At 38.8% G+C, this 27,113-nt stretch overlaps 2 protein-coding genes across 2 annotated transcripts; one reads left to right on the forward strand and one right to left on the reverse strand.

Annotated features, from left to right (window-relative positions):
• Positions 1–750: 750 nt before the first annotated feature.
• mrpl46 (mitochondrial ribosomal protein L46) lies at positions 751–7,737 on the reverse strand. Its single transcript, XM_017699526.2, has 4 exons — positions 7,448–7,737; positions 4,683–4,884; positions 4,101–4,271; positions 751–1,380 (listed from the first exon to the last, which is right to left on the reverse strand). The coding sequence occupies exons 1-4, from the start codon at positions 7,703–7,705 to the stop codon at positions 1,133–1,135; spliced, it is 879 nt and encodes a 292-aa protein (XP_017555015.1). The 5' UTR covers positions 7,706–7,737; the 3' UTR covers positions 751–1,132.
• Positions 7,738–7,972: 235 nt separating this feature from the next.
• On the forward strand, positions 7,973–25,997 carry mrps11 (mitochondrial ribosomal protein S11). The gene is made up of 6 exons (XM_017699527.2): positions 7,973–8,143; positions 9,870–9,995; positions 10,505–10,603; positions 10,928–11,057; positions 12,792–12,857; positions 25,636–25,997. Exons 1-6 carry the CDS (start codon positions 8,055–8,057, stop codon positions 25,741–25,743), a joined length of 618 nt encoding a protein of 205 aa, XP_017555016.1. The 5' UTR covers positions 7,973–8,054; the 3' UTR covers positions 25,744–25,997.
• Positions 25,998–27,113: the final 1,116 nt, after the last annotated feature.

The raw sequence follows: 27,113 nt of genomic DNA on the forward strand, positions 1-27,113 counted from the left end.
CGAGTAACAAAAACATGAACAGACAAAGGTTAATTTCCATCCAAAACAGAAATTAAGTACAAGTTATTTCTTTTTCAGTCTGCGGTTAAAAAGCTAAAAGGATGTCTTGACACGCAAAAGTAATTTATTTAATTTCCAGTAAAAACTGAAATGGCCATTTTATTTTTCAGCATCAGAAAATATATTTAAAACAATGTTATATAAAAGCCTCAACAACCTAACAATACCAATGTTTTCAGTATTTAGTGTGCACTCTTTATTTTATTACAGCTTCCCTTATTTTCAGGAGACTCACTTTTAGTTTTTAAGAAACCTACAGCCACCCCTTCACAGTTCAGTCTAAAAAGTTGGTTGCATTTTCCGCTTCCCATGATGTTGAGGTCTAGACTCCAGGGTGGTCAGTTCATTGTTCTGAAAACAACTGCAGCAATTTACAAATCTTCTGTTTCCTCTTATTGTCCAATGACTTTCTCCTTCTTTAAGCAAGTGGATTACTGTATATCTGCTCTACTCAGTAATACATGCTGAAAAATGAATAATGTATACTGAATGATGGCTTTACTAGAAACTAAATAATGACTGGGGGGAGGGGGTTTTGAACACGTTTGGTGGCATTTTACCTCATCATACTAACTCCAGTCACTGGAGATTAATGGGTCAACATACCCACTTCTTCACAAACACCATCAGAATCAATTTAACCCCGATTGTGAGAGAAAAGGAAAAAAACTAGAGACTGAACAGAAATGATCAGGTTATCATCTTTAATGTTGTATAACAGATCTGTTCAGGCTGTGGTGGAATGGTGGGCTAAGTTAATATAATCCACAGTATTGTTCTGTAACAAAATTCAATCTAGCCCGCATTATTACTCAGGCACACACTGTCCGCCAAACCTTATTCAATCAACTAATCAACTCTGGACTTTTTATCAGCTATGTCACGCTCCGTCACAGAGCCATAACTGATTAAGACAAGGGGTTGCCCTAGAAATGGATTGGGACATTCTATTCCAAATCACAAGAGATGAGGTACACTCATTCCATTTGTTACCGTCCCACTATGAGGAGAGAGCAAGTGTCCAAGACAATGACATTTCCACAGAGTCCAGTTCTTTGGCCAGCTTCCATCATTACAGATTCATAATGAAGCGCTTGACCTGTTTCAGGTATTCCGGTTTGAGATAATCCTGCAGCTCATCCGTCCTCACCCACGCAAAAGAGTCCTTCTGTAGTGGCAAGTGGCCACTGCCAGACAGCACGGCTTTGAAGAAAAAAACCTTGGCTCCTACTCTGCTCTCCGTCTGAATGTTTTGGGGGAATTTGTATTTGTAAAATCCGCAAGGGGCATTGCCCAGAAACGTTGCCTTCAACTCTGCATCTAGATAAGAAAAACCAAGCGTTCAAAGCTTTACAATGTAAGGTTTAGATTAGTCATTCATGAATAAATAAATACAAATGCATCATCCACCAAAAATGAAACACAGTTTAAGACAATGTATAGTGTTTTAAATGGGATGTAAAAATACTACAGCTGTGTGATGCTGAATGGGATATAAATCTACTATTATAGCAAAAGCAAGGCTTTTTTTATTTTACTCCAATATCACATTTCAGAACCTGTAGGATAAATGTTCATTGCTCTGTTTCCCAGACCTTACACCCTAATTCTGATTTTTGTCCATTTTAAATTGAAATGTCTTTGTACAGTTGAAAGTTTCTGTCACTCTCCTTTATGCTAGTTGTGGTTAGAAACTTCCGCAGCAAATCCCATGAAACATCTGGAAAAAAAGAGCCAATTTGTGTGTGTGCCGAGCCTTAAAGAAAGTAAGGCCGTTTTTAAAGACAGTCTGTGTTGTTGTAAACAAGTGATGTTTGGCTGTGTCCCAAGAGCAAGCGAGCTTTCATGTAGTATCTCCTTGCGTCACAAAGCCTTGAAGGTGTCTACTCTGGAAACGTGTGCAAATAAGCAAAACACGGATGTACCAGAAAATAGCTATGCTGATTATGTAGTGTGTATATACACTCACCGGCCACTTTATTAGGTACACCTTGCTAGTAAAAGGTTGGACCCCCTTTTGCCTTCAGAACTGCCTTAATTCTTTGTGGCATACTTTCAACAAGGTGTTGGAAACATTCCTCAAAGATTTTGGTCCATATTGACGTGACAGCATCACGTAATTTCTGCAAATTTGTCAGCTGCACACCTATGATGCGAATCTCCCATTCCACCACATCCCAAAGGTGATCTATTGAATTGAGGTCTGGTGACTGTGGAGGCCATTGGAGTACAGTGAACTCATTGTCATGTTCAAGAAACCAGTTTAGGATGATATGAGCTTTGTGACATGGTGCATTATCCTGCTGGAAGTAGCCATCAGAAGATGGGTACACTGTGGTCATAAAGGGATGGACATGGTCAGCAACAATACTCAGGGAGGCTGCGGCATTTAAACGATGCTCAATTGGTACTAAGCGGCCCGAGGTGTGCCAAGAAAATATCCCCCACGCCATTACACCACCACCACCAGCCTGAACCGTTAATACAACTCAGGATGGATCCATGCTTTCATGTTGTTTACGCCAAATTCTGACCCCACCATCTGAATTTTGCAGCTGAAATCGAGACTCATCAGCCCAGGCAACATTTTTCCAATCTTGTATTGTCCAATTTCGGTGAGCCTGTGCAAACTGTAGTCTGTTTCCTGTTCTTAGCTGACAGGAGCGGCACCTGGTGTGGTCATCTGCTGCTGTAGCCCATCTTCTTCAAGGTTCGACATGTTGTGCGTTCAGAGATGCTATTCTGCATTCCTTGGTTGTAACAAGTGGTTATTAGAGTTCCTGTTGCCTTTCTATCGTCTCAAACCAGTCTGCCCATTCTCCTCTGACCTCTCACATCAACAAGGCATTTTCATCCACACAACTGCCTCTCACTGGATATTTCCTCTTTTTCGGGCCGTTCTCTGTAAATCCTAGAGATGGTTGTGCGGGAAAATCCCAGTAGATCAGCAGTTTCTGAAATACTCAGACCTGCCCAGTTGGCACAAACAACCACGCCACGTTCAAACTTACTTAAATCACATTTCTTCCCCCGTTCTGATGCTCGGTCTGCACTTCAGTAAGTTGTCTTGACCACCTCTACATGCCTAAATGCATTGAGTTGCGGCCATGGAACAGGCTGATTAGCTGTTTGTGTTAACAAGCAATTGAACAGGTGTACCTAATAAAGTGGCCAGTGAGTGTATATTTTAACATCAGTAGTCTAAACAACCTTACAATAGCTTCATACCACCCTTGTGCTGGTAACTTAACTAGCACAGTGTCCTTCTCGATCAGTGACAAAACAAGAGGTATTCAGTCACCTGCAACATCATGTAATTTCTCTCCAAATACTTTTTCTTTCTGTTAACATCCTTCTAATCTATACTGGACGGGTCACAAACCTCTCCTTTTCTCCACCTCTTCCATCTTAAGGTGGAAAGGCAGAGCAATGCAATGGGTAGAAAACAAAAACCGTCAAAAACAACGCTTCTCTTGCACCTTGTCATGCTCTGCCACTTGAAGCTGGTGTAGACAGCTTCACTGATTATAATAGAAGTGTTCTGTTGCTGTTGCTTAGTTTGTTGCACTTGCTGTTCGGATGCTGCGTTAAAGTGAAGTTCAAATTACAGAATTTTTCTGTTTCGGTTTTTGCACTGCTGTGTCCACTCACTTCCCCTCCCAAATGGTCCAAAGTATCCCTTATATTTTAAACATTTTTCTTTTTTTTGGTTTAAGAATGAACTAGGAATAGAGCCATGACTGAAGGGGAGTCAACTTTCAATTGAGAAACATCATTGTTTCATTAACATTGCAGTTTAGACCAAGACTAGGCTTAATTTAAATTGTACACAAAACCAATCCAGTATTACTGTCATAAAACCAAATATCGTTTTTTTTCCTATTCCCCCCAACCTGCAAACTAAAAGTGAGTGTCCAGTAAAAAAATGGGCCAAAATGATTATTAATCTTGCTTATCAAACACATATTAAAGAATTTCTTTCCTTCTCCTATGAAGTTTCCACTTCAATGATATACAGGAAAGGGTAGAGGAAGAGTTACCTGGCAGGTTGGCGAGGGCACGCTCTGCTGTCTGTCTCAGTGTCTCTCCTGCCTCCCACGGCAGCTGAGGCAGGAGCCAGAGCCTTTGACTGCCAACATCCTGTTTCACCAGCAGCACCAAGCTGTCTCCCAGGCAGCGCTCTGACGAGCTCACATCTGTGGTGTCAGAAGCTACGAAACGTTCGGAGATCACTGACTCAGTATGTGGCACTTAGCATGTTTGAGTAGCTCGTTGCTGTGCATGCTAATATTTATCAGCTATATAGTTAGAGTATGGGAAGAAGAAGCAACCTGCCTGAACTCAGTGACACTGCTGCTGTAGTCTGATATTAGTTGTTAAGAAAACTTCTTAGCTTTTACTCTTACCCAAAACTAAGCCCACCACTAATTCTTGCACTGCTAGACTGGCAGAGTCACTGTTTATTTGAAGTTTGAATTTTGACAAATTTTGTCCACTTTTACAGACAACCGCATAATGAAGTGTATGGGTCACAAAACAACAGCAGATTGTAAATTAACACTGCCACTCAAGTTCTTACTAGAATAATCCTCAGTAAAGCTATATGCCTACTAACCACACACCTTTTGTCCTTGAAGCAGGCTGAAACTGCTTCAGTTTCTGCTCCCATGCATCCTCCAAATCTTGTGCCATGACAATTTCTTGGCCTCCGTACTCCTCTTCTTCATCAGAGTCATAATCGGCCTCCTGTTTGCGGCTCATGCGCTCAGCATCCTCTAGCAGCCTCAGCTCATGATCTGACAGCAGGCTTTTCTCCAGCTCCATCTACAAAAACAAAACCCACAACAGAAGGCTACAATTTGCTTAAACAAAACTCTGCAATATCTTCGACAACACTTAAAATGGAGCCAGGTCAAGATTAAGCATTCCAAACTGGGGACAGTACAAAGGCTAATATAACCGCAAGCTCTTTCATTAGTCTAAGGCCCAATCCCGTTTCACCCCTTGCCCCTAGCCTTCTGTTTTGTGTGTTCGCGTCTAGGGGTAGGGTGTCCCGATTCTTGTTTAGAGTAGGGCAAAGTGTTAGGGCTACACAGCCCTCCAAACAGAGGTTTTTTAGAGGCACACTCCGAACAGAGTGTTATGAGAAAAAAAGGAAAACCGGCAAAAGGGCTATGCAAAATAATGTTTTTTCCTCAGTTAAAAAAAAGGGCGGTCATTGTATTATCTTAGTTTAATGTCATTTCAGTGCATTATGGTCCTTTTCTTCATAACAAGCATAAAAAATTACTAGTGGTATGCTGATGGCTCAGGAACAAGAATCTGGCAAATAGCTGATTTCAGTCTCATATCACTGAAGAATTACTGGTGGGCTATTTTACATAATTGTTGCATCCTCTCTTTTTGTGTGCAAATGATACCCTAAATGTAACTAAAGCCCAGCAGTGAGGAGCTGAATTTTACCTTCCTCTGCTATCACTGCAGACTGGCAGAGTCACCTACAGAGTACCACTAGTAGCTGTTAATGAAGTAACGCTCTTTTTTATTTGATGGTCCCATTTCATAGGGAAGATTTCAACCACTACCCCTTGTAACTCAGTTCCAAGGGGCAAGGTGACAACTGAAAACGAGGGGTAGGGGTAAAAATAAGAAATGGGATTGGGTCTTAATCTAAGCCTGTATGTGTCTAGCAGTGCTTGCTACTTTTGTCATTTTTCAAATGCGTGTTTTTCTAGAGTCGGGTGCAGATTTCACATTTGGATTATCCCGTTGTAAAGCAATCCATGGCACTTTACTTGTTACTACCTGGGAAAAGTAATCACATTACTCGCCACTATGCCCTTAAATTAAATCCATACACATCTGTACCAGTTGGGGGAAACTCAATAGTCCTTTTCAGTAATTTATTTAAAAAGATATCATCAAACTTAAAATTTACACTAAACACACAGCCAGTTTTACACAACTGGACACTGATTATTCTAAGCCAGTAGAAACTTTTCAAAAAAGCTTGTTTGATGAAGTTATCTTTCAGTTTCATACGAGGGTGATCGGATATTTCAACAGACTATTCGTTTTGCTCATGACGCATTGCTCATATTCACAGTTAAAATCAATCAGCTGCCTCAGGTAGCACACAAATTACGTATAAGGAGACACATCACACATATACAGCCAAAATGTATGCCCTGAATGCAATGCATAAAATTTATAGTTTTCCTAAAAATATATACATTTATCCCATCCCTATTCCTTAATGTCAACACCATCACCTAGGCCAGTGGTCTCCAACCCTCATCGTGGAGACCTACTTTCCTGCAGAGTTTAGTTCCAACCCGCATCTAACAGGTTGCCCCCACTTACCTCAACTAATGCATCTGATCCAGCCAATCAGGAACCTCTGGAAAAGACACCGAGCTGGAGCAGGTATAGTAGATTGTGGCTCCCTTTATTAAAGAGCCCTTGAAAGCCATATAATTTAGAAGTGTAGGAATAGCCTAGATCAGTCGTCTCTCTACCTAGACCTAGAGATCTTACTTAGTGCAGATTGTGGTTAGAACTAGATTCTGCAGGACGACAGATCTCCAGGACCAGGGCTGGTGTCCTCTCATTAGACCATTCCTAAACTCTTAAAATAGATGCTTTTCCAAGGCTTCTTTAGTAAAGGGAATGGTTAACCATTAAGTATGCTTGAATTGTTCCTTGCTTGGTGAAACGGTCCTTCAGATTGATGGAAAAGGTGTTGTATTAGAGGTGATATGGCAAAAATATAATAACGGAATTTGTACGATGTGTCACAATGTTTATTTTTTCAGACATTTGGTCAGTTGGAATGGAGAAAAAAATAACCTACGCTTTGAAGAATACCATCAAAAGCAGTGAATAGAATGATTTGTGTTCAATATCTGGCATCCTGTGCTGCAGTAAATCAATTTAAACTGGGCTCATTTTGCTCCCTGTATAATGACACACAGCTGGCCACTGTTTTACAAGCACTGATGATATGTACACGACGTGTTCAGAAAAGCATGCTGTGTTTCGACAAAATCTATCAGGATTACGATATATCTTGTCAGGCTTATATTCTATGTATGTTCTAGGCAGAACCTTTTGGAAAATGGTTCTATATAACACCAAAAAGGGTTCTTCCTCTACAACACATTAATCGGAAGAACCATTTCACTTTAAGAGTGTAACAGTAACATAGCTGAAGTGGACTTCGTATTGGAATGTTCCGTTCCACCTTAAGTGGTGCGGCCACTTAAGGTGGAACGGAACATTCCAATAAGAAGTCAACTTCAGCCTCATTAGGAGGTGCCAGGGTGCTTGATATGAAAGTGTAGTGACCTTTACATAAACTGCCCAGGGCTTTTTAGCTGCAGATTACCTGCTGCATCAGGTCCATGAACCGCTGCTCAATAGGGCTCCTTTCCTGAGAGATGACCGGCAGCCTCTGCAGGCAAACAGCTCCATGCAGAACCCAGGGGGACGCAGCACTGACCGGGCTGGGCTTCTGTGCGCCCCGCGTGTGACGAGTGGAGGAAACACTGCGCACAGCAGACTTTACTGACACAGAAAGCTTTCCTGAGCCTGAAATCTTCTGCCACAGAGGTCGAGCAGCGAATCTCCAACAGGGCACCGCCATCCCGGCTTCGCACGTGTTTCCCACAATGCAGCGGGCAGGAGTCGGCGAGTCAGCTCCGTGGACAGGACCATTAGGAAAATAGGGGGGCACTATCCTCCTGTTGGGAAATAAGGGCTGGAACTGGCGGTGAATATGATTGTAAATTGAAATTCATTAGATAGAAATGAAATATATGTCCCTACTTCATATATATGTGTGATATATGCAGTTTGTGAAGACTACAAGAGGAAAACTAACCGTACCGACCCCTTCAGTTTCAGCAAATGTAACATCCGGGATACACGGAGCTCAATGTCATGCAACGCTGGTTGTGGTGACTTTTCGATGGACAGCAAATGGCATAAAAATCATGTATAAAATCAGTTCTGCGCTGTCCAGCCTCGTACGAGGCTCATGTCAGCAGCTGCTTGAGCCTTTGAATGCAGCCGGGAGGCCGACGTAAGTTCTGTGTTTAGTGTATTTGTCAGACTGTCTCCGTGTGTATTGCAGCGTAGGGCAGTGATGGTAACGACCTGAATTGCCTGTTTGTGTGTTGATGAAGTTTCCCCAACTTTAAAACGCCTTTCCCAGTTTCCACTATCCATTCATTAACGTGTCTCTTCAGGCAACCTAATGTACTGTGCTTGAAACAGATATCAACTTATATTTGCTAGAATTACTGTCAACATGGCCATTAAAGGGGAACTCCAACGATTTTTCCAAAATTCTGCTTAATTAAATGCTTAAGTTGTAAACAAAGTCACCAAAGTGGTTTGGTGTAAACTGCTCTGTTCTAGAGATACTTACCAAGTCAGCATTGTTTACAGTGGTGGTGATAGGAACCAGACGTCCTCCCTCACAGAAAGTTATGGTTAGATATATGCTGTGATATCTGACACGTTGTGTTAGTTTTGTGAAACATTTTTGGCTTAAAAATGTATTTTAGTCAATTGATTTTAATCAGTTATTGGTGGGGGATACATACAGGCTGTGAAATTGTGCCAAAAGAAAACTTTTTCTTTTAATATTTCTTTAGATGTATGCCTGTTTTATCATCAACATTACATAAACACTCATAAAGCATATAGTTTCACTGGTGGTTTTGGGCAGTAAATAAATTGGCTATATGTGTGTTGTAGATATTGTGACCCCTGGTTTCTATCACCACCACTGTAAAGAAATCTGAGTCTGTAAGTTTACTACAAGCCATTTCACATCAAACCACTCTGAGTAACTCGGTTTACTTCCAAAGGATGGAATTATTCACTAATTTTGTTGGAATTACCCTTTTAGTACAAGTTATTCAGTTTTCATTCTTAGGAAAAAACAAAGTTTATATAGCAGTAAATTACACAGAAGCCTAAACAGTTAAATACAATTTATACATTTTTAATATGTAGTGTGGCCACCATTTTATTCTTTTCATGAGACTCACTTTTAGTTTTTTAAAGAAATATGCAGGGGTATTTTTCCACACCTCCAAAGTTCAGTCTTAGAAGTTGTGTTTTTTGTTTTTTTTTTTGCTTTTTACAGTCCAAGTAATCCCACAAACATTCAGTGATGTTGAGGTCTGGACTCTGGGGTGGTCAGTCCATTGTTCAGCTTCTTTGTTTGATGTGTTCATCTCCTTTTCTCAGTGAGGTTCTTCTTGACAGCTCACATCCTTTCAGACCCATAGCGCTGAGTCGTCTTCTCACAGTGGAAGGTTGGACAGAAAAACCTGTGGATGTTTTTCAGATGTTGAAGCAGCTCGATTTTCTCTTCTCTGTCAATGATGAAACCTTTAAGTGCTGTTTATCTGATGGGGACAATTTTGGTGTCTACTGGGTTTTGTTCAGTTGTTAGGAGTCCCATTTGTTCTGTATTTTTTAAGAACTTTTGAACTTTTTCCAGTTTTCTGTTAACGTCATCATGCGTTATGCAAGTAGACCATCTTATATGTAATATTCTCTGAAATGTCTCCTGAGGAATAAATAGCTTAATATACTTAATGTCTGTTAAAATAATTAAAGAAATCAAAGCTGAATTTTGCAGGGTACTGCAGTACTTTGGTGTTTTTTGACAATCAGTGTTAATACATTTCAGAAAAAAATCATGTAATAATATTCATTCCGTGCTTGATTTTAGATTTAAATTGATCTGTAAATTGAGATGGTCATAATTTGTCCCATTGTTCTTGATGCAGTGGAGGAAATGTGAAGGTGTCGCAGCTGCTGTCCACAAGCGTTGCCCATTTACAAGAGGCTGAAACTCAACCACAAGAGGTCGCAGCCACATCCACTACTCCTGCAAAAAGCTCAGAAGACTTCAGGTACGTCAAAAGCCCAATACATATATTCCCCAGTATGCATGAACAGATTTACTAATGATGTTGGGCTTTATCATATGTGCTTATTAATTAGGAAAGATTTCAGTTTCTCTGTGTAAAATAGAGTAAAAATATTTATTGGATTTTTTTTCTTCATGAAGCAAGATTTACTGGTGTTTTTGTAGTCATGCTGTGCTCCTCTTATGGAAGTTTTTCTTTAGGAGCAAATGGAAACATTTGTCTTGCCTGTGTTTTTTCCATACAGTTGCATTACATTTTGTTCATATTCTATATTTTTCTATAGTCCTGTTTTTTTTTTCTATCAATATAGAGTGAAACTAATAGTATTGACAGTGACTTTGCGCAAGAAAAATGCTATATGAAATGCCTGTTCTTTGGCAACCCTTAATTGCTTTTAAATGTCTTATGATATGCAAATAATTAAAAAAAATACCTGTTTATTTCCCTTCACAGTCCTGGATCAGTGTTGTTATCTTTTCTCTCCTCCACAGTTTTTACCCTCCCTTTCCTGGACAAGACAGTGCATTGAGATGGGGCGGCAAGAAGTTTGAGGAACTACCAATAGTCCATATAAAAGCCACATATAACAAGTAAGTTGATTTATTTTTAAACAATAGTTTGACCAAACATGCTAGTGTGGCTAACAGTGAAAGGAAACCAGTAAGCCAGCCACAGCTGAGCATGATGGCATGATTACATACCCCGCTGTGTACTAAACTAAAGTGGTCAGTTTTTTTTGCCTCAAGGCGTTTTCTTAGTGCTGCAAGATCATCCATAAGTTCTTTTGCTCTCTAGTTGTTTGTGGGAGACAAGTTAGGCCTCTGTATAGAAGCATTCATGCAATATTTAAACACAAGTGCATAGAGTCCAGAGATGGAGTGAAGTTCTAAGAGTATATTCACTTTTCTCTGCAGCACTCACATCCAGGTGACAAACAGCGAGGGCCAGTCCATGGCCAGAACCTCCTGTGGGACAGAGGGCTTCCGCAATGTAAAGAAGTCCACCCCAATCGCAGCCCAGACAGCCGGAATCTCTGCCGCTGCTGTAAGATACATTCAGCTTTCAGAATACTACTGTATTAGTGTTTAGTTAAACCAGTATATATGTAAGGGTAGACAAGATTGCAAGAATATAACAATACTGATACGTTGCCAGATTGTGTTACAGTAAGCTTTTCTGAGCATATCATGGATGTCTTCGGTACTTAAAGAACACTGACCCACTGCATAGTTTATTATAGGACATATTTATTTTATTTTATAGGATATTTTTTATTTTTATTTATAGGATATATTTATTTTATAGGACTGTCAATTTAACTGGATTTAGTACAGATTATTATGTAAAATGTTGAATAAAAATCACTGTAGTTATAGTTTTTGATGTGATTTTTAAAATGCTTTACTGTTCCAACTCATTAAAACTCAAAGTATGCGTATTGTGTGTTGAGAAAATGTATTTATGATGCATTATGCATCACACTATTTTGTTTTTCAGAGGTTTGATAAGTTGGAACAGAGAAAAAAGGCCCAGTAGAGACCAAATTAAAAAACAAGTATGATACAGTAATATGCAAAAGTGTGACATGTTATTTTTTTTTAATGCATCCTCTACATTGTACTGTATAAAAATATATATTGTCATATTTTAGTGCACAATTTGTTTATTTAAAGTTTTCAGTAAAAATAAAGCATCAAATATAAAATGTGCCATAGTTTTTTCCAATAGGTTAATTTCAGCAAACAATAATTGTACATTAAAATGTGCAGACGTGCGTTCTCTGTAGAGGATGTGTTGACTCAGTTAGATATTGTTGCATAATGTAACATTATTTATCATCATAATGATAAATATCCTCCCATTGCCCACCCACACCCCAAGAAAGAATACAGTATAGGAAAGAATCTGAATCCGTTGCTCATATAATGGACACCTCACCGAGGATATATATGAAATGTTTTAGTGACGTTTCCGAAATGGAGTTTTTGTTTGTAAATCCTTTCAGCAAAATCATTTCTTGCTTAATTTGCACACTTTCTGAATTCTCATATTGCTTTCCTACCTTTCCTATGTGTTTGTTCCACACTGTTGTCCACTGGATGGCAGCACTGTCCCTTTGAGTAATGTTTTAGTAATGTATTAAGGTGGTATCAAGTGTCATTACAATTATGCTTATAGCTTTAGAATTTTGGATGAAATAAATTACGTATGGTTCAATGTAAACATCTAACTTATTGATGGTGGTAGGGATTAACCAAGCGCTGCAAAAACATAACCAGCACTGGACTTGTTGTGCAATGTTTGTTAACCTCCCTTCTGCCTCCCTGTGCGAGGATGTGCTTCTCTACATATTAATGTAACTATCATCCTCGAGTCAAGTACATCAGGCAACCTTTGGTTTTTATAATTGGAGAAGCTTTCTGTACATTGAGTTTATTCACTCATATACCGACAATTATGCAGAGGGACAGGGCTATCATTCAGATATTTAGGTCCATGTTCATCCTTCTCCTTCTAAGTTTCCTTTGCGCTGTGCTCCTAATTTCATCAGCGTTTGCTGTGGGGAAGTTAATGAGAACCCTGCGCAGTAGCACTGTGGATAATAACTGCATGACTTTATTCTTATAGCCATTCATTTATGTGTGGACACAAGCAGTATCAACTAAATCAGTATTTTTCACAGAGTCCTCGCTAAATAACCCCCTGCAAATTTGTTTTGCTTCAGTTATTTATTAGCTGTTAATAGAACAAGTGCTGTACTTTGTCTCCTCTGAACAGAAGGCACAAGCAAAGGGGGTGACATTTGTTCGAGTACTAGTCAAAGGACTAGGGCCAGGACGCTTGGTAAGTATTGCTAATGCTTCACATCAATGTGCTATATCTTGTATAATGGGTAACATAATTGTAATATTATACATATATTACAGTAGTACATGTCTGTAATATAAGCATGTGGTCCATAGAAAATTGCAGATTTTTTCTGGGATGTCTGAACACAAGAGAACTATAAACAAAGTAGCCAGTGGATACAATTATTTAGAATTACTTTCTGCAGTGAGTTTGCTTAACTGACTTAAGTTGACTGACTAACTTAATGTTAACCATTTAGAGACATTTTCCTGGACACATGTCTAGTCTTGGACTAAATTTCAGTGCCAGTGATGAATACTTTTTAGTTCAGGCTTTGGTTTCTAGGATCTTTGATTCAGAAACTGGTCCCTGTGATTTTAATACACATTTACACCACATTGTATTTTGTAATTTGCAACAGTGTTGTATAAAATGGATAAAAATTACAAGCAGTCATTATTGCTCTCATTTGAATGCATTTTAATAAGGGTTTTAAAAAGTGATCGATTGAGCAGGTGAAGTTCTAGCCTATATACATGCAACAGATTGAACTGACAAATCTAACATAGCATCCTGCAAAAGAGTTATGGCCTCTCAGCTTTGGATTCCTATTTCAAACTTCACACTGTCTTTTGGTTGAAATTGTCTGATATGAGCCTGTTGTAGATTTTGATAGCATAATTTTTTTTATTTATAGCCCTACCCCTTGTTTTTGAGTGTCCCGTTGCCCCTTTGGAACTGAGTTACAAGGTGTAGTGGTACACTTTGGTACACTTTCTGGATGGGACAACCCTCAAAAAAGTTGTTTGTCAGCTGTTCACCATCTTCTTTTTCAAATTTTCCTGTTCCACCATAAATGTAGCAGCAGTTGCATTCATTAAACATCCTTCAAAGAGTCAGTACTGCTGGACTATTTAGGGTGGAACGAGAAATTTAGCTTGCTTGCTACCGAGACATTAGCATACTATTAGCAATTTGTTTTGTGCTTGTTATAAAGAAGAGGACCAAAATATATTGAAACGACATTAAGCTAGGAAAATACAATGGTACATTTTAACTATTTTATTTTAATTATTAAGAAAATACTCATATTTGTGAGTCTCTTTGGTCTCTTGTGCAGCCAGCTTGCTGAGTTTTCTTTTTCCCTCATTACACTCTGTTTGGAGTGTGTCTCTGAGAAAACTGAGGGCCATGTAGCCCTAACACTTTGCCCTACCCCTCCATCTCAACAAAAATCGGGACACACCTACACCTAGATGTGAATGCGCAAGAGGGAGCACTAAGGGCTAAGTGTGATGTGGAGAGAGGGAGGACTGTCTTAGTGATGGAGGGAGAGTGAGGCCACTTATCCTTCCTTGACTCCCAGCCATGGATGGCTGTGGTATCACTGCAGATCGAACTCACAATCTCCTGATGGCAGGGCCGATGCTTAAACAGCCAGCACTTGCACCACTCAGGAGCCGTGAGAGTGAAATTTACCCTATGAAAAAGAAACATTAATATACATAATATTACAATACATATATTATATATTATATATTATAATACATAAATTAGGTCCAGAAATGTTATAAATTAACATTGTTACCATAGTAAGCATGTTGTTGTAGTGAGATTATTTTTATCAATTGCAATGGAGCAATGAACTCCCTTCTGCAGTGCCATATACATGAAGTAAGCTGTCTGTTGATAAGATGTCTTGACTGTCAGACATTATTCTAATATAACCATTGCCATCCATCCATCCATCCATTTTCTAAGCCGCTTCTCCGTCAGGGTCGCGGGGGGATGCTGGAGCCTATCCCAGCAGTCTTCGGGCGGAAGGCAGGATACACCCTGGACAGGTCGCCAGTCCATCGCAGGGCAGACAGACAGACACAGACAGTCACTCACACACTCACACCCAGGGGTAATTTAACATGTCCAATTGGTCTGACTGCATGTCTTTGGACTGTGGGAGGAAACCGGAGAACCCGGAGGAAACCCACGCAGACACAGGGAGAACATGCAAACTCCCACCACTCCAGAGGCCATAACCATTGCCATGTTGCCTAATTACTAAAATTTGATCCTAAAATCTGAGTAGCTGAGCCATGCTCGAGGCCACTGCAAAGTACTCGATGTACATGCACCAACTACAGCCTCTCAACATTTGATTTCTGTTTTACAAGTCATGCACTGCCATGGACTGGCAATCTGTCCAGGGTGTATCCTGCCTTCTGCCCATTATTCGCTGAGATAGGCTCCATCCTGTATATAGGTCTATAGTGTCTGTTTTAGTCCGATCTGCCTTAAGTAGCATCAGACCCAGGCTTAATCTCCTTCCTTCTGTAGTGCACTATGTGTGCAGTATGGTGTAGTGTACATATGGCTGAATCCCAAATGGCTATTTGTTAGGCATATTGTGTTTGGGTGCAGGAGCCAGTATTTGAATTCCTATGTAGTGCACTACCAAGGGAGCAAATATCTGTTTGAGATATAGCTACAGCATGGAAAAAGGGATGTACAATCCTATTAAGTTGGTGCTAAATGTTAAGACTGGAAACCAAAAAGAGGAGTTAATAGGCTTTAACATTGTCTTTGTGCTGGTAATTTGCAGAGCAAATACTACTTATTAAGTGAATGTTTTTGCATTAACCACTTGAATGGCCATGGCCCAATCATGGGCCTTAAGATGTATTACACTTCTATAACCTAAGAATGGCTCAGACAGTTTGCGTGGAAGTTCTTGTAGTTACTGAATAATAAGCCTTTGTTAGTGTAATAATTATGTATCTTGATTATTGTTAATAGTAATGTTATATATTTCATCAGATTTTATGTTGTCCATCTTTTTGAAGGCAGTAAGTAACTTGAGGCCATGTTACACTGATTTTATCATGGATAATGGGGTTTTACTCTACAACCCCATTTCCAAAAAAGTTGGGATGCTGTGCAAAATGTAAATAAAAACAAAACGTAATGATGTGCAAATCATTTAAACCATATATTTCATTGAAAATGCTTCAAAGACAACATATCAAATGTTGAAACTGAGACATGTTATTGTATTTTGAAAAATATCTGCCCATTTTGAATTTGATGCCAAAAACAAGTTCCAAAAAAGTTGGGACGGTGCAACAAAAGGCTGATAAATTTGTGCAATGCTTACAAAACACATGGTGGTTAATTGTCAACAGTTCAGTAACATGATTGGGTATAAATAAAGCATCCCAGAGAGGCTGAGAAACACTTCTGAAAAACACTGTCTATGAAAACAGTTCAGTGCTACATCCACAAATGCCAAATAAAACTCTTAAACGCGAAGAAGAAACCAAATATAAAGAGAATCCAGGAATGCTGCCACCTTCTCTGGGCCCGTAGTCCTTTTAAATGGACTGAGGGGAAGTGAAAAAGTGTCCTGTGTCCTCCGGCCTAAAGACTACTCAGCTTGCTATCAGTGCATAGTTCAAAAGCCAGTATTCGTGATGGTATAGTGGTGCATTAGCGCACATGGCATGAGTGACTGGCACCATTAATGCTGAATGATATATACATGATTTGGCAACATATGCTGCCATCCAGATGACGTCTTTTTCAGAGAAGGCCTTGATTATTTCAGCAAGACAATTTCAAACCACATTCTGCATCTATTACAGTCCGGGCGCTAAACTGGCCTGCCAGTTGAAATCATTTGGCACATTATAAAATGAAAAATAGTGTTCCTGGGTTTGTGAAAGAAGAGGTGATGAAACACAGAGGTAAACATGTCTCCGTTTGAACTTTTTTTGTTGCATCAAATTCAAAATGGGCATATATTTTTCAATACAATTTTTCAATACAAACAGTACAATTTCTTAGTTTCATAGATATCATGCAACTTTGACTTCGATTCATACCTCAGTTAATCACTGTACAACTTGGTACCATCTTTCTGTCACCAGGTTGGTAGTTTTTTTTTTCTTATGAACTCAAGGAGAAGTATAAACCAGTTTACAGTATGTTTTATTCAACATGAATAATTCTTGTCCATCTTAAAACAGTAAATCCAGCATAACATCCACCCTGTTTCACAAAATAGACTCAGAAAGGAGTTTAATGAAATATTTAGCTACATTCACAGCAAAGTCATATTAATTTCTGTTGAAAAACCTACCTTAGTAGCTCTAACCTTGAAAATGTGAGTTTAGTGGAATATGTACTTGAAGCTATGATAAAAATGTGATTTCTTGACACGAAAGCAATTAAAATTTGTCCAATTGGCATTGATCTCATAGAAAGATCTGAAATGTAAAAAAGTGCATTACGTAACTGCAGAAGTAGGAAGTAACTGCTTGTATGTACTTAGTTTCATGTAATTTGTTTGATCTTTTTTTGATGGTATTTTTTTTTGTCTTTTATTTTTTCCTCAGAGGTTTACTCATAACATATTTTACAATTATGTACCATAATTATTTTTTACATGATCATTTCTTTCTTAGAATTAAACATTGCTTAAACATTGCCTTCAAGATGAATATGCAGAGCTAAACTGCTGTAAGCTGAATATCAGGATATGTGTAAATGTGTTGGTACTCGTGACATCACAGGAACAGTTCATTCAAAACAGGCTGTTTTTGTGGCAGAATTTCCATTAATGGACCATATGGAGTGGGAATATTTTGAAACTCTAACATTTCAAAGTCCTTTATTAAAGGTACTTCGATTTTAACATATGGACATTTGAACAGTGAAATAGAAAATATAAACTGAACTTATTGTTGTTATTATTATTATTATTATTATTATTAAAACAAATGTCATGTTCTGACAAACGTCATGTCCAGTGCTGATAGATGCTGGATGATCTGTGAAGTTATTCAATACTTAAGTAGTTTTTAAGCGGTTAACTTTGTTCCGCTTGAGTTGTTGTTTGAAAAGAAACTTGTTCTTTTATTCAAGTCATTATTCCATGAAAGTAACACTACTTTTACTTGAATGTGGCTTTAGGCTGGAGATTTACATGAGTACTTGAGTATTTCAAGGTGGCAATATTCGAATGCTGAAATCACTATTCAGGCATTTGTTACGTTTCACAACAGAAGGACACAAAATGCTGATTTTGTTTTAACAAAACTGTAAAATGTTAAAATTTTGCTCGTAAGTATGTTATACATTCCTGCTAAATCTAGGAACAGTTGGAAGTACATTTCCTTGATTAATTAATAAGTTGGCACGTTGTCCACTGAGGAGGAAAACTCTGTAAAAAATGAGCAGTCTCAATTAGCTTCCTGAGTTATTGGTTAGCTGTAGTTTTAGCTCATTAGTTTATTTAGGGCAGCTTCTGTCATGTTACTGTATGTGTCTTCTTGCAACTTTGCCTCGCCTATTCATATTTATTTCAGTGGCATGGTGCATGATGGTTTGCGGTGTGCCGAAATGTGCCTCGCCACGCAGCAACTAAATATTGCAAACTTCAACTTTATGCAGGTAAATGTGGCCGCTGCACAGCATCTGGCCAATCAGGCAACGTTAGACTGGCCTTCGTCACGAATGGCAAGCATAGCTTTTTTGCTTGCAAGGTAGTTAGCATTAGCTAGCTTGCTTGTGAGATTGAGCAAGTGACCACACTAGTTTGTGTGGAAGATTGGTGCATTCTTTAAACTATAAAAACATAGAAAGTATATGTTTGCGGTTTAGTCTTATTAGTCGGTTTTCCACTGCATGGCACATCTCAACTCACTTTTGGTACCAGCTACTTTGTTTTCCACTGTAGATATAGTATCCATTCAATTTATCCAGGTTTGCATAATGGAAAACCAAAAAAATTTGAGATGGCTTGAGTCAAACTGGTACCATGCAGTGGAAAAGTGTCAGTATCAGATAGTTTTGTGCCCTGAAAATGTTCACTATGGCTCCTTTATTTCCATAACAGCATAGAACTCTTAAGCTCAAAACGCATCAAGCTGACCTTTTGTAAGTACCACCAACTGTATGATGATTGCCTTCTGTTAGCTCACCATCACCTTTCATGTCCTGTAATAATTTGGACTCAAAAACTACAGCTGATGGTCCATATGCACATACTTAATGTGGCTGCACAAAGGGGAACAACTCTCTGTGGCAGGAGTTGACAGTAGCCTAAAATTAAAAACTGCAGCACACAAAGAAAAAAAATTCAAATCAAGCTACGTTTATGATTTAATATAATATTTAATATATATAGGTTTATAAGCTTCAAATATCTGTGTTTAAATTTAGTTTTTTAAAAGGAAATAGACCAAATTATTGGCACTTAGTGGGTAAAAACACTACTTAAAATTAAACTTTGTACATGACAATGTGAATTAAAATTTCATAATTATATGACAAACAGTGAAAAAGTCAGTATAATATGCTTTATTTTATATTAATGTGTTATCAGAGCATGTGCAAAGCTCTCATACATCTGTGTTTATTCGCAACAGTGTTATTGCTTTTTCATTGGGAACGCAATAATTAGGTATTATTGATTTAAATATTTGGACATTTGAATAGCAGGAATAGTTAAAATGCCTATTCATAGTATTAAAGCTTTGCCATTTACACTGGTGCTTTTTCTTGTTTCCGTTTTCCTCCTTGTTGACCCACTCTCACAGCCGTTGCTGATTCAACACGCTCAGTCAGCTAAAAAAGACTAGAGCTAATGTTGCTGTACACAGCACTGACCACGGGTGACGGTTGTCCATTGACTCACCAAGAGCCTGAAGGTGCTTAATGGTGCCCAAGCTGGCTTGGTGTGTCCCGGGCCTTATGGTGTAGTTTAGGCTACTCTACCCTGAATTGTGTCTGTATCTTTTTAGATGCAAAGTACTTTATGCAAAGAGACTGGCTTATAACTCACTCATTCACATTTAGCAGGCTGAAAATTCTCCACAAGGGGGTGCTGTTCATTCTCAACTCTTTTGTTTCTTCACAAGAGAGGTGATTCACATCAGTGATACTTTGTATCCTTTTTTGTTTGTCATGCAGTTTTTTTATTTGGACCAAACCAGGAGTCTGTTCATTAAACAGATTCTTACAGATGGGTGGATGCGTGCAAATTAATTTGTGTTACAATGTACCAAAATGAAAGCGCACAGAGAAAAAAAGGAAACTTCCCCTGATCCAGTGTATACCACCATCTGTGAAACATTGCTTGGGCTTGTGTGGCTGCCACTGGAAGCGGCTTCTAACAGTGCCAGCCGGGTGAATTCTGTAGTCTACAAAAAAAGGCTTGTGTGCTCATGCATTAGGACAGCGATCCAAAAGACACTGCCCTGGCAACCAAAGAGGCTTTCAGACCTAACCCGTCCAAAATGAGCCGGAACTAAAGAAGGCAGCAGCACAAACCAGGATGAGATGATGTCTGTGCATCAGCAATTTCTGAAAGTTATTAAGTATAAAATATTATAAATAACTTATTTGAAAAATCCTTCAGATGCTTTAGATTTTAGTATGATTCGTCTGATATGGTTGAATATACTTGTGTGTAAAAGCAGATGGTCTGCATTCATGTCCACTGAAGAACGTAGCCAAAATTGCAAAAAGCATCACATTTGGAGCTCACTATAGTGAGATACAGGCAAGTTTGATGGCTGTAGGTTTAGTCCAGCAGCAATTCAGTGAGTGGTTGGTAAATTTAGGGCTGAAAGAATAGAGTGGATGGAATGCAGCATGAGAAATTATCACGATAGTACAATTACATTAGTTTAGACTTAATCAAAATAAATGGGCAAAATGTAAGTCCAAAATTCTGAAGCTTTATGCCGTGTGTGGTGGTGCCAACAAAGAACCAGTCTGGACAATTGCCCGCTGTAAGCTGGTAGGGAAAATAGACAGAGCAAAGATGATGAAGCAGTTGGAGCATGTCAGGTTTCTTAGCTGGCATAACGTGAAGCTTTTGCAGATCATGGTGGAGAAATTTTTTAAGATGTAGAAAGACTCGGTGACTGAGTACACTGCAAAGAATTATGTCTAGGCAAATGAAATATCTTAAATGAAGCCATTATATGTTTATATAGAGATACATACTAATTTTTATAAAATAATTCATCTCCAGTTGGGTCTCCAGAGTAGTGGTGTCTGATGTTGAAAGACCTGAAACACCTAGTGACCCCACTGATGATGTGTATAGTATATCAGAAGATGGATGTTGATTATTCAAGTTAGGTCTAGATGGTATTTGTTTTATTTGTTCTAGAACAGGGGTTGGCAGGCCAAATGGTAAGATGAGCCATTTAATCTTTTCAACAAAAATCAAACCACCTTGGGAACCACAACATTTTATGTCCATTTTACCATCTTGGACATAAATATGTCCCAGTATGTGCTAATGTGCTACTGTAAGCTAAAAAATATGATCTTAACAGAAAACACAGACTTACTTTGCTCTGCTTTAAGTTTTAGCTCAGCTATAGCTGCTTTTCTCACATCTCCAGCAGGAAACTTTTCCTCAAAAGTAGAACAGTTTCTCATAAAATGACTCTCGACATTTGATTTCATTCAAGGCTGGAGTAAGCTTCTCATTTACCAGCTTCTTTTGAGAATGTGAACAGGCGAATCTTGAGGGTTAAATGGTAAAATGGCATTTTACATTAACCACAGTGCCACTGTGGAGAGCGATCAGGGGAGCTTTATTTTACTGCAAAGCAGGATTTTTTTTTTAACCTAAAAATCTAGTTCCGCTGTGAAACCACAAGAGGGCAGTAAAAGAGCTGCATCTTACCGACCACAGTCACGAAAAACTTATTCTGTTGGCAGATAATTTCTTTGTTTCATAATGCTAATTGTGTCATTGTGTTTCATAAAGAATAATCGTGTCTGTAGATAAAATCACTTAAAACAAATAAAAATGATAGAAGTCAAATAAAATACACTGTCGAGTTATTTAATATAGACTATATTTCCAGAACTATTCACTTGTCTGCCTTCACACGTATATGAACTTGAGTGACATCCCATTTTTAATCCATAGGGTTTAATATGATGTCGGGCATCATATTGACCCTTTGCAGCTATAACAGCTTGAACTCTTCTGGGAAGGCTTTCCACAAGGTTTAGGAATGTGGTTATGGGAATTTTTGACCATTCTTACAGAAGCGAAGTCAAGTTCTTCCACACCAAGCTCACTCATCCATGTCTTTATGGACCTTTCTTTGTGCACTGGTGCGCAGTCATGGTGGAACAGGAAGGGGCCGTCCCCAAACTGTTCCCACAAAGTTGAGAGCATGAAATTGTCAAAAAAATCTCTTGGTCTACTGAAGCATTAAGAGTTCCTTTCACTGGAACTAAGGGGCCAAGCCCAACTCCTGAAAAATAATCCCACACTATAATCCCCCCTCAACCATGCTTTGCACTTGGCACAATGCAGTCAGACAAGTACCGTTCTCATGGCAATCGCCAAACCCAGACTCGTCCATCCGATTGCCAGGTGGAGAAGCGTGATTCATCACCCTAGAGAACATGTCTCCCCTGCTGTAGAGTCCAGTGGCGGCACTTTACACCACTGCATTCGATGCTTTGCATTGCGCTTGGTGATGTAAGTCTTGGATGCAGCTTCTCGGCCATGGAAACTCCATGAAGCTCTCTACGATGTTCTTGAACTAATCTGAAGGCCACAAAGTTTGGAAGTCTGTAGCGATTGACTCTGGAGAAAGTTGGCGACCTCTGTGCACTCTGCGCCTCAGCATCCTCTGACCCCACTCTGTCGCTTAACGTGGCCTACCACTTCATGGCTGAGTTGCTGTCGTTCCCAATTGCATCCACTTTGTTATAATACCACTGACAGTTGACAGTGGAATATTTAGTATCGATGAAATTTCACGACTGGACTTGTTGCGCAGGTGGCGTCCAGTCACGGTACCACGCTGGAATTCACTGAGCTCCTAAGAGCGATCCATTCTTTCACTAATGTTTGTAGAAGCAGTCTGCAGGCCTAGGGGCTTGGTTTTATACACCTGTGGCCATGGAAGTGATTGGAACACCTGAATTCAGTGATTTGGATCAGTGAGTGAATACTTTTGGCAATATAGTGTATAATACTATGATATTATATTGGTAGAATTATTATTTAGAATTATACTTCAAACTGCAGTCATAAGTAATGGTGTATATAGAGCTTTGTCAGCATAGTAATTACTATCCCAAAGATAGTAATAAGCTAAATATATACAAAATCAGCATTTATAGTGTATCTTCTGTTGGGAGGTGTCTGTCCCGAACCATAACTCCTAAATTTACATTTGTGAGAAAAATGCTTACATTTTTTGATGCTTTTTAAATGATATTTTTGTTTTCTTTTACACTTTTTTTTTTTTAAATAGTTTTGAAAAAAACTCAATCCTACATTTTCATGTCACTACCGAAACACACAGTTTTAGTCCATAGCATGGCATGACATCAATGTCTTTTTTTTTTTTTCACCCTTGTGTTCTTGCCTGTAAGGCAAAGTAGTTCTTATGAATGCAAATTTAACAATCAATAATATGAGGCTGACCATTGACCCAGTGGCCCACAGCAGGGTCTTTTGCAGTGGAGTGTAAGCCGGGGGAGGACATTAAGGCAGGGTGAGAATATAATGAGTCACTCCAGAGCCGCAGGCAACGGGAGGCTTTCAAGACCTACATGACTCCTTTTTCTCACCCCAGCATATTCACAGAATGCAAGGAGCTTCTAGAATCGTGATGCATTTGCGCTAATGTGGCCTTACAAGAACCAGTGTGAGTCCTCTGACTACAGTACCGGCTAATTTAGAGAATGGAGCCGCACCATGCAGGAGGTTAAGACAGAATGGCGATGGCAAGCTATTAGGTAGAATGTGGCGAGGAAGGTGTTTGAGGTCATGTTAAAAACTAAAAGTGAAAGAACATGTACGTATAATATGCATAGAGACGCGTTGTGTCGAGTACATTTATATCAGGTTTAGGGATTTTCACCATTTTTTTTTCTCTTGTCAAGATAATATGCCATCATATATGGGTGATTTTAAATCTATAATTAAACTGATAGTTCAACCAAGAATCAAATGTTCACAATTTCACCTTTACGTCATATGTAATCAGCTGAGACATGTTTATTATCTGAAGTTTTCTTCTTTAGTTGTGCACTGAGGCTAAAAGGCTGATGTAGCTAACAAGTAAAGGAAGCTCAAATCAGTTCAAGTCACTTTAAGACAGTGTTGGTGGTCATTAGTCAAAAAAAAGAATGGATTACACATAACTTGTTACTTTTAAAACAGGTAATGCATTACTTTACTTAATTACTGACTGTGGAAATAATTTGTTACACTACTTTTTATGTTACTTTTGCGTTTCTCTAAAAATATTCCCTGAGATGCACCATCTCCCAGTTATCTCATCATGGCCAGTTAACAAAAGCCATAACATTTAACCTTGCATATGCCAAGAAGCTGAAGTTGCTTTCTTATTGGCCAGCTTCTTGTTCAGATTTTCCCATTCCACCTTAAATGCATTCTAGTGCCAAAGGCTTTATAATAGCTGCTGCACCATTTAAGGTGAAATGGGGAAAATTCCAACAAGAAGCTGTCTTCAGCCTCAGCACAAATCCCTATTCTAATAAACTGGACATGTACTAGTTCTTTCTTTTATGCTCTTTGTGTAAAGTGCCACAAAGCCAACGCCAAACTTGGTAAAACCACCCTAAAGTGCATTTAATTGCTTATTTTACATGTTGAAAATTAAGCTTTGGCTGGTTGTTTGGGGTTGGCGTACACTCAGCATGAGCATCACTTTCTACGGGGGTCTTTCGCTGCTAGATTCATATTAGCATGTTGCCTTTTCAGATACTTGGAGAGAGTTGGTGTTGTGTTCACAAAGCTCTCAAACTCTTGCCAAAGTCAAGCAACAAAAGGTCAATCGATTTTGTGCCCTGTGATTACTGAATTTATGAACAGTAACGCATTACATTAATGTATTACAGGCAAATGTAATGTGATTACAGTAGTGTGTTACCTTGTTATGTGTTACCCCTGTACTGTTTTTAGGTAAATAGTCTCAAGTAGATAATGTTCTGTCATAGATCATAGATATCAATGTGTTATACAGTGTCAAAAACCACATAAGCAAGACTATTTGAGGTTACATAACTTGACCTGGTAGGTATGGTGGCTATAAGGTACTTTTAATTACAATAGCCTTGAAGCTCTAGTTCAAAACTCAAGAAACAAACTTTTGATGCCAAAGATTTTTTCGATGACATTGGGGGAAAGGTAAAAATTGTGTAAATTAGATCTAAACCATCTAAACCATCACTTTAAGTAGTAATATTTGTGTCAATTAAGCAAAGCTAATGACTTATGGTTTGTTATTCTACAGCTCTTTATACATATTTGGATTTTCACCTTTCTAGTTCTAGATTTTGAACATTGTTTAAATTAGGGTTGTCAAACAATTAAAATAACAAGGTACAATGATTCACATTATGTAGTTAATTACAGTTAATTGGTTTTGTATTATTTGCTCAAATTTGACCCTAAAGAAAGCTTTTTCCATGTAAACTGCAGTGTTTTTATTTTAGGGGAAACTGGAGCTTTCCACTTCACTGTCATTTTTGTTAGTTTGCTGCTCATTGATTCATGATGGGTCGATTGGACAGTCCTATCATAGTAACAAACAGCATGCCGCAGCTAAGCTTAAGCCTGTAAAAAAACATCATGGCAGTAATAATTTAAGGCATTAACTTTGACACCATTAGTCAAAATATTGTTCATAGTATGAAAAATGTTGATTTTCTATGAACAACTGCATAACATTCTGTTTCTCTTTTCTGTGTTCAGTCCGCCGTTAAAGGGTTAAGCATGGGAGGACTGGAGATTGTGTCAATCACCGACAACACCCCGGTTCCGCACAATGGCTGCCGTCCACGTAAAGCTCGGAGGTTGTAAACCCCAATAATCCACTCTGTCAGTGTGGAAATCATCGGCTGAGCCTGAGGAGCTAAACATCCAATCGCTTTGGGATTCTGCCAGTTTAATGTGCTTGTATCAAAAGGCTTAATCATTTTCACCGTACCGTATGATGCTTCACCTGCGATGTATTTTGGTTGTTTTTGTTATTTTGTTTTGTTTTGTCTTAATTTTGAATTAAACTGTGGGACTTCGAGGTGGAACATTTTTCCCCCTTTTTCTTTTGCATTAAAGCTTATAGTTTGGGTGGTTCTTGTGCACCATAAAGACATTAATCACTGCCATATGAAGGTGCTAGTTATAGAAAATTGGGCCTTTTTAAAGAAACCTTTTGATGCTAGTTGAGGTTGAACAATGGAAGAGTGTCAGTCTAATGTTCGCTTTAAAATGTGTCATTTTTTTATCATCACTGGTATTAGATGTGTCAGTTCCACCTTCTGAGTCCGTTTCCAAGTCTGACGTGACAGGCACAGTACGGAATAGCTCCCTATAAATAAATGGACTCTTGTAAGGTTATTGCCCTTTCCTAGCATTACATCAGGTGCTTCGTTGCCATGACGACGGCAATTAGCAGGAACTCAGGCAGGCGGTTGAATACGAGTCCGTCCTTAGTACCCATAGCAACCAAGGTCAGGCCTGCAACGCACATCTGCTTTCATGCTAGCCCTCTTTCAGCGTGTACACTAAGGCTGCACGGATAAGAGAGCATAGCAGGCTGTATAGGGGGCTGTTTCCAAAACCTTGTGTTGCAGTGCAGTGTATAGCTGACAGCAAGACTGTTGAGAAGCGATTAGCTAATATAGAACTGTAGAAATGTGTTACTAGTAACCTCACTGAAGGAAGGAATTAAGAGTAGACTGCCATTGTCAAATTGATAAAAGGCAGGAACAACAGACGATGACCTAAATAACCTTATTTATCACATTAAAATTAAAATTCTGCTTTTATGCATGTTGTTTTTGACACAGCAGAATAAAACAAAATTGGTCATTTTTTTATATAAAAGCATTCAGTGATGTGGTCTTTGAGGGATTACTCAAAATTGCTGAAATGATGGTTATACAGCCAAGTCCATAAATATTTGGGCACTGACAGAGTTATTATTTTAGGTGTCTACCACTGTATACAGGAGATGAAATTAAGTGCAGACTTTCAGCTTTAACTTGAGGATATTTACAATCCAATTTGCTGAACAGTGTAGGAATTACAACCATTTTCATACAAAAACCGCTTCATTTTTAGGGGCTCAAAAGAAATTTGACAGTTGGCTGCTCAGCTGTTCCATGGCCATGTGTTATTACCTCATTATTTTACTTCCAAGCAAGCAGGTAAAAGGTCCACAGTTGATA

The sequence above is a fragment of the Pygocentrus nattereri genome, chromosome 15, assembly GCF_015220715.1.
Source record: "Pygocentrus nattereri isolate fPygNat1 chromosome 15, fPygNat1.pri, whole genome shotgun sequence".
Lineage (NCBI taxonomy): Eukaryota > Metazoa > Chordata > Actinopteri > Characiformes > Serrasalmidae > Pygocentrus > Pygocentrus nattereri.

Coding starts and splice junctions, on each gene's coding strand:
- mrpl46 (XM_017699526.2), bottom strand. CDS start 7,705: ATGGCGGTGCCCTGTTGGAGATTCGCTGCTCGACCTCTGTGGCAGAAG. Junction 4,885..7,447: donor TCATGGACCTGATGCAGCAG/GTAATCTGCAGC, acceptor TTGTTTTTGTAG/ATGGAGCTGGAGAAAAGCCT. Junction 1,381..4,100: donor TGCCCTCGCCAACCTGCCAG/GTAACTCTTCCT, acceptor TTTCTTATCTAG/ATGCAGAGTTGAAGGCAACG.
- mrps11 (XM_017699527.2), top strand. CDS start 8,055: ATGTATAAAATCAGTTCTGCGCTGTCCAGCCTCGTACGAGGCTCATGT. Junction 8,144..9,869: donor AATGCAGCCGGGAGGCCGAC/GTAAGTTCTGTG, acceptor TTCTTGATGCAG/TGGAGGAAATGTGAAGGTGT. Junction 9,996..10,504: donor AAAAGCTCAGAAGACTTCAG/GTACGTCAAAAG, acceptor TCTCCTCCACAG/TTTTTACCCTCCCTTTCCTG.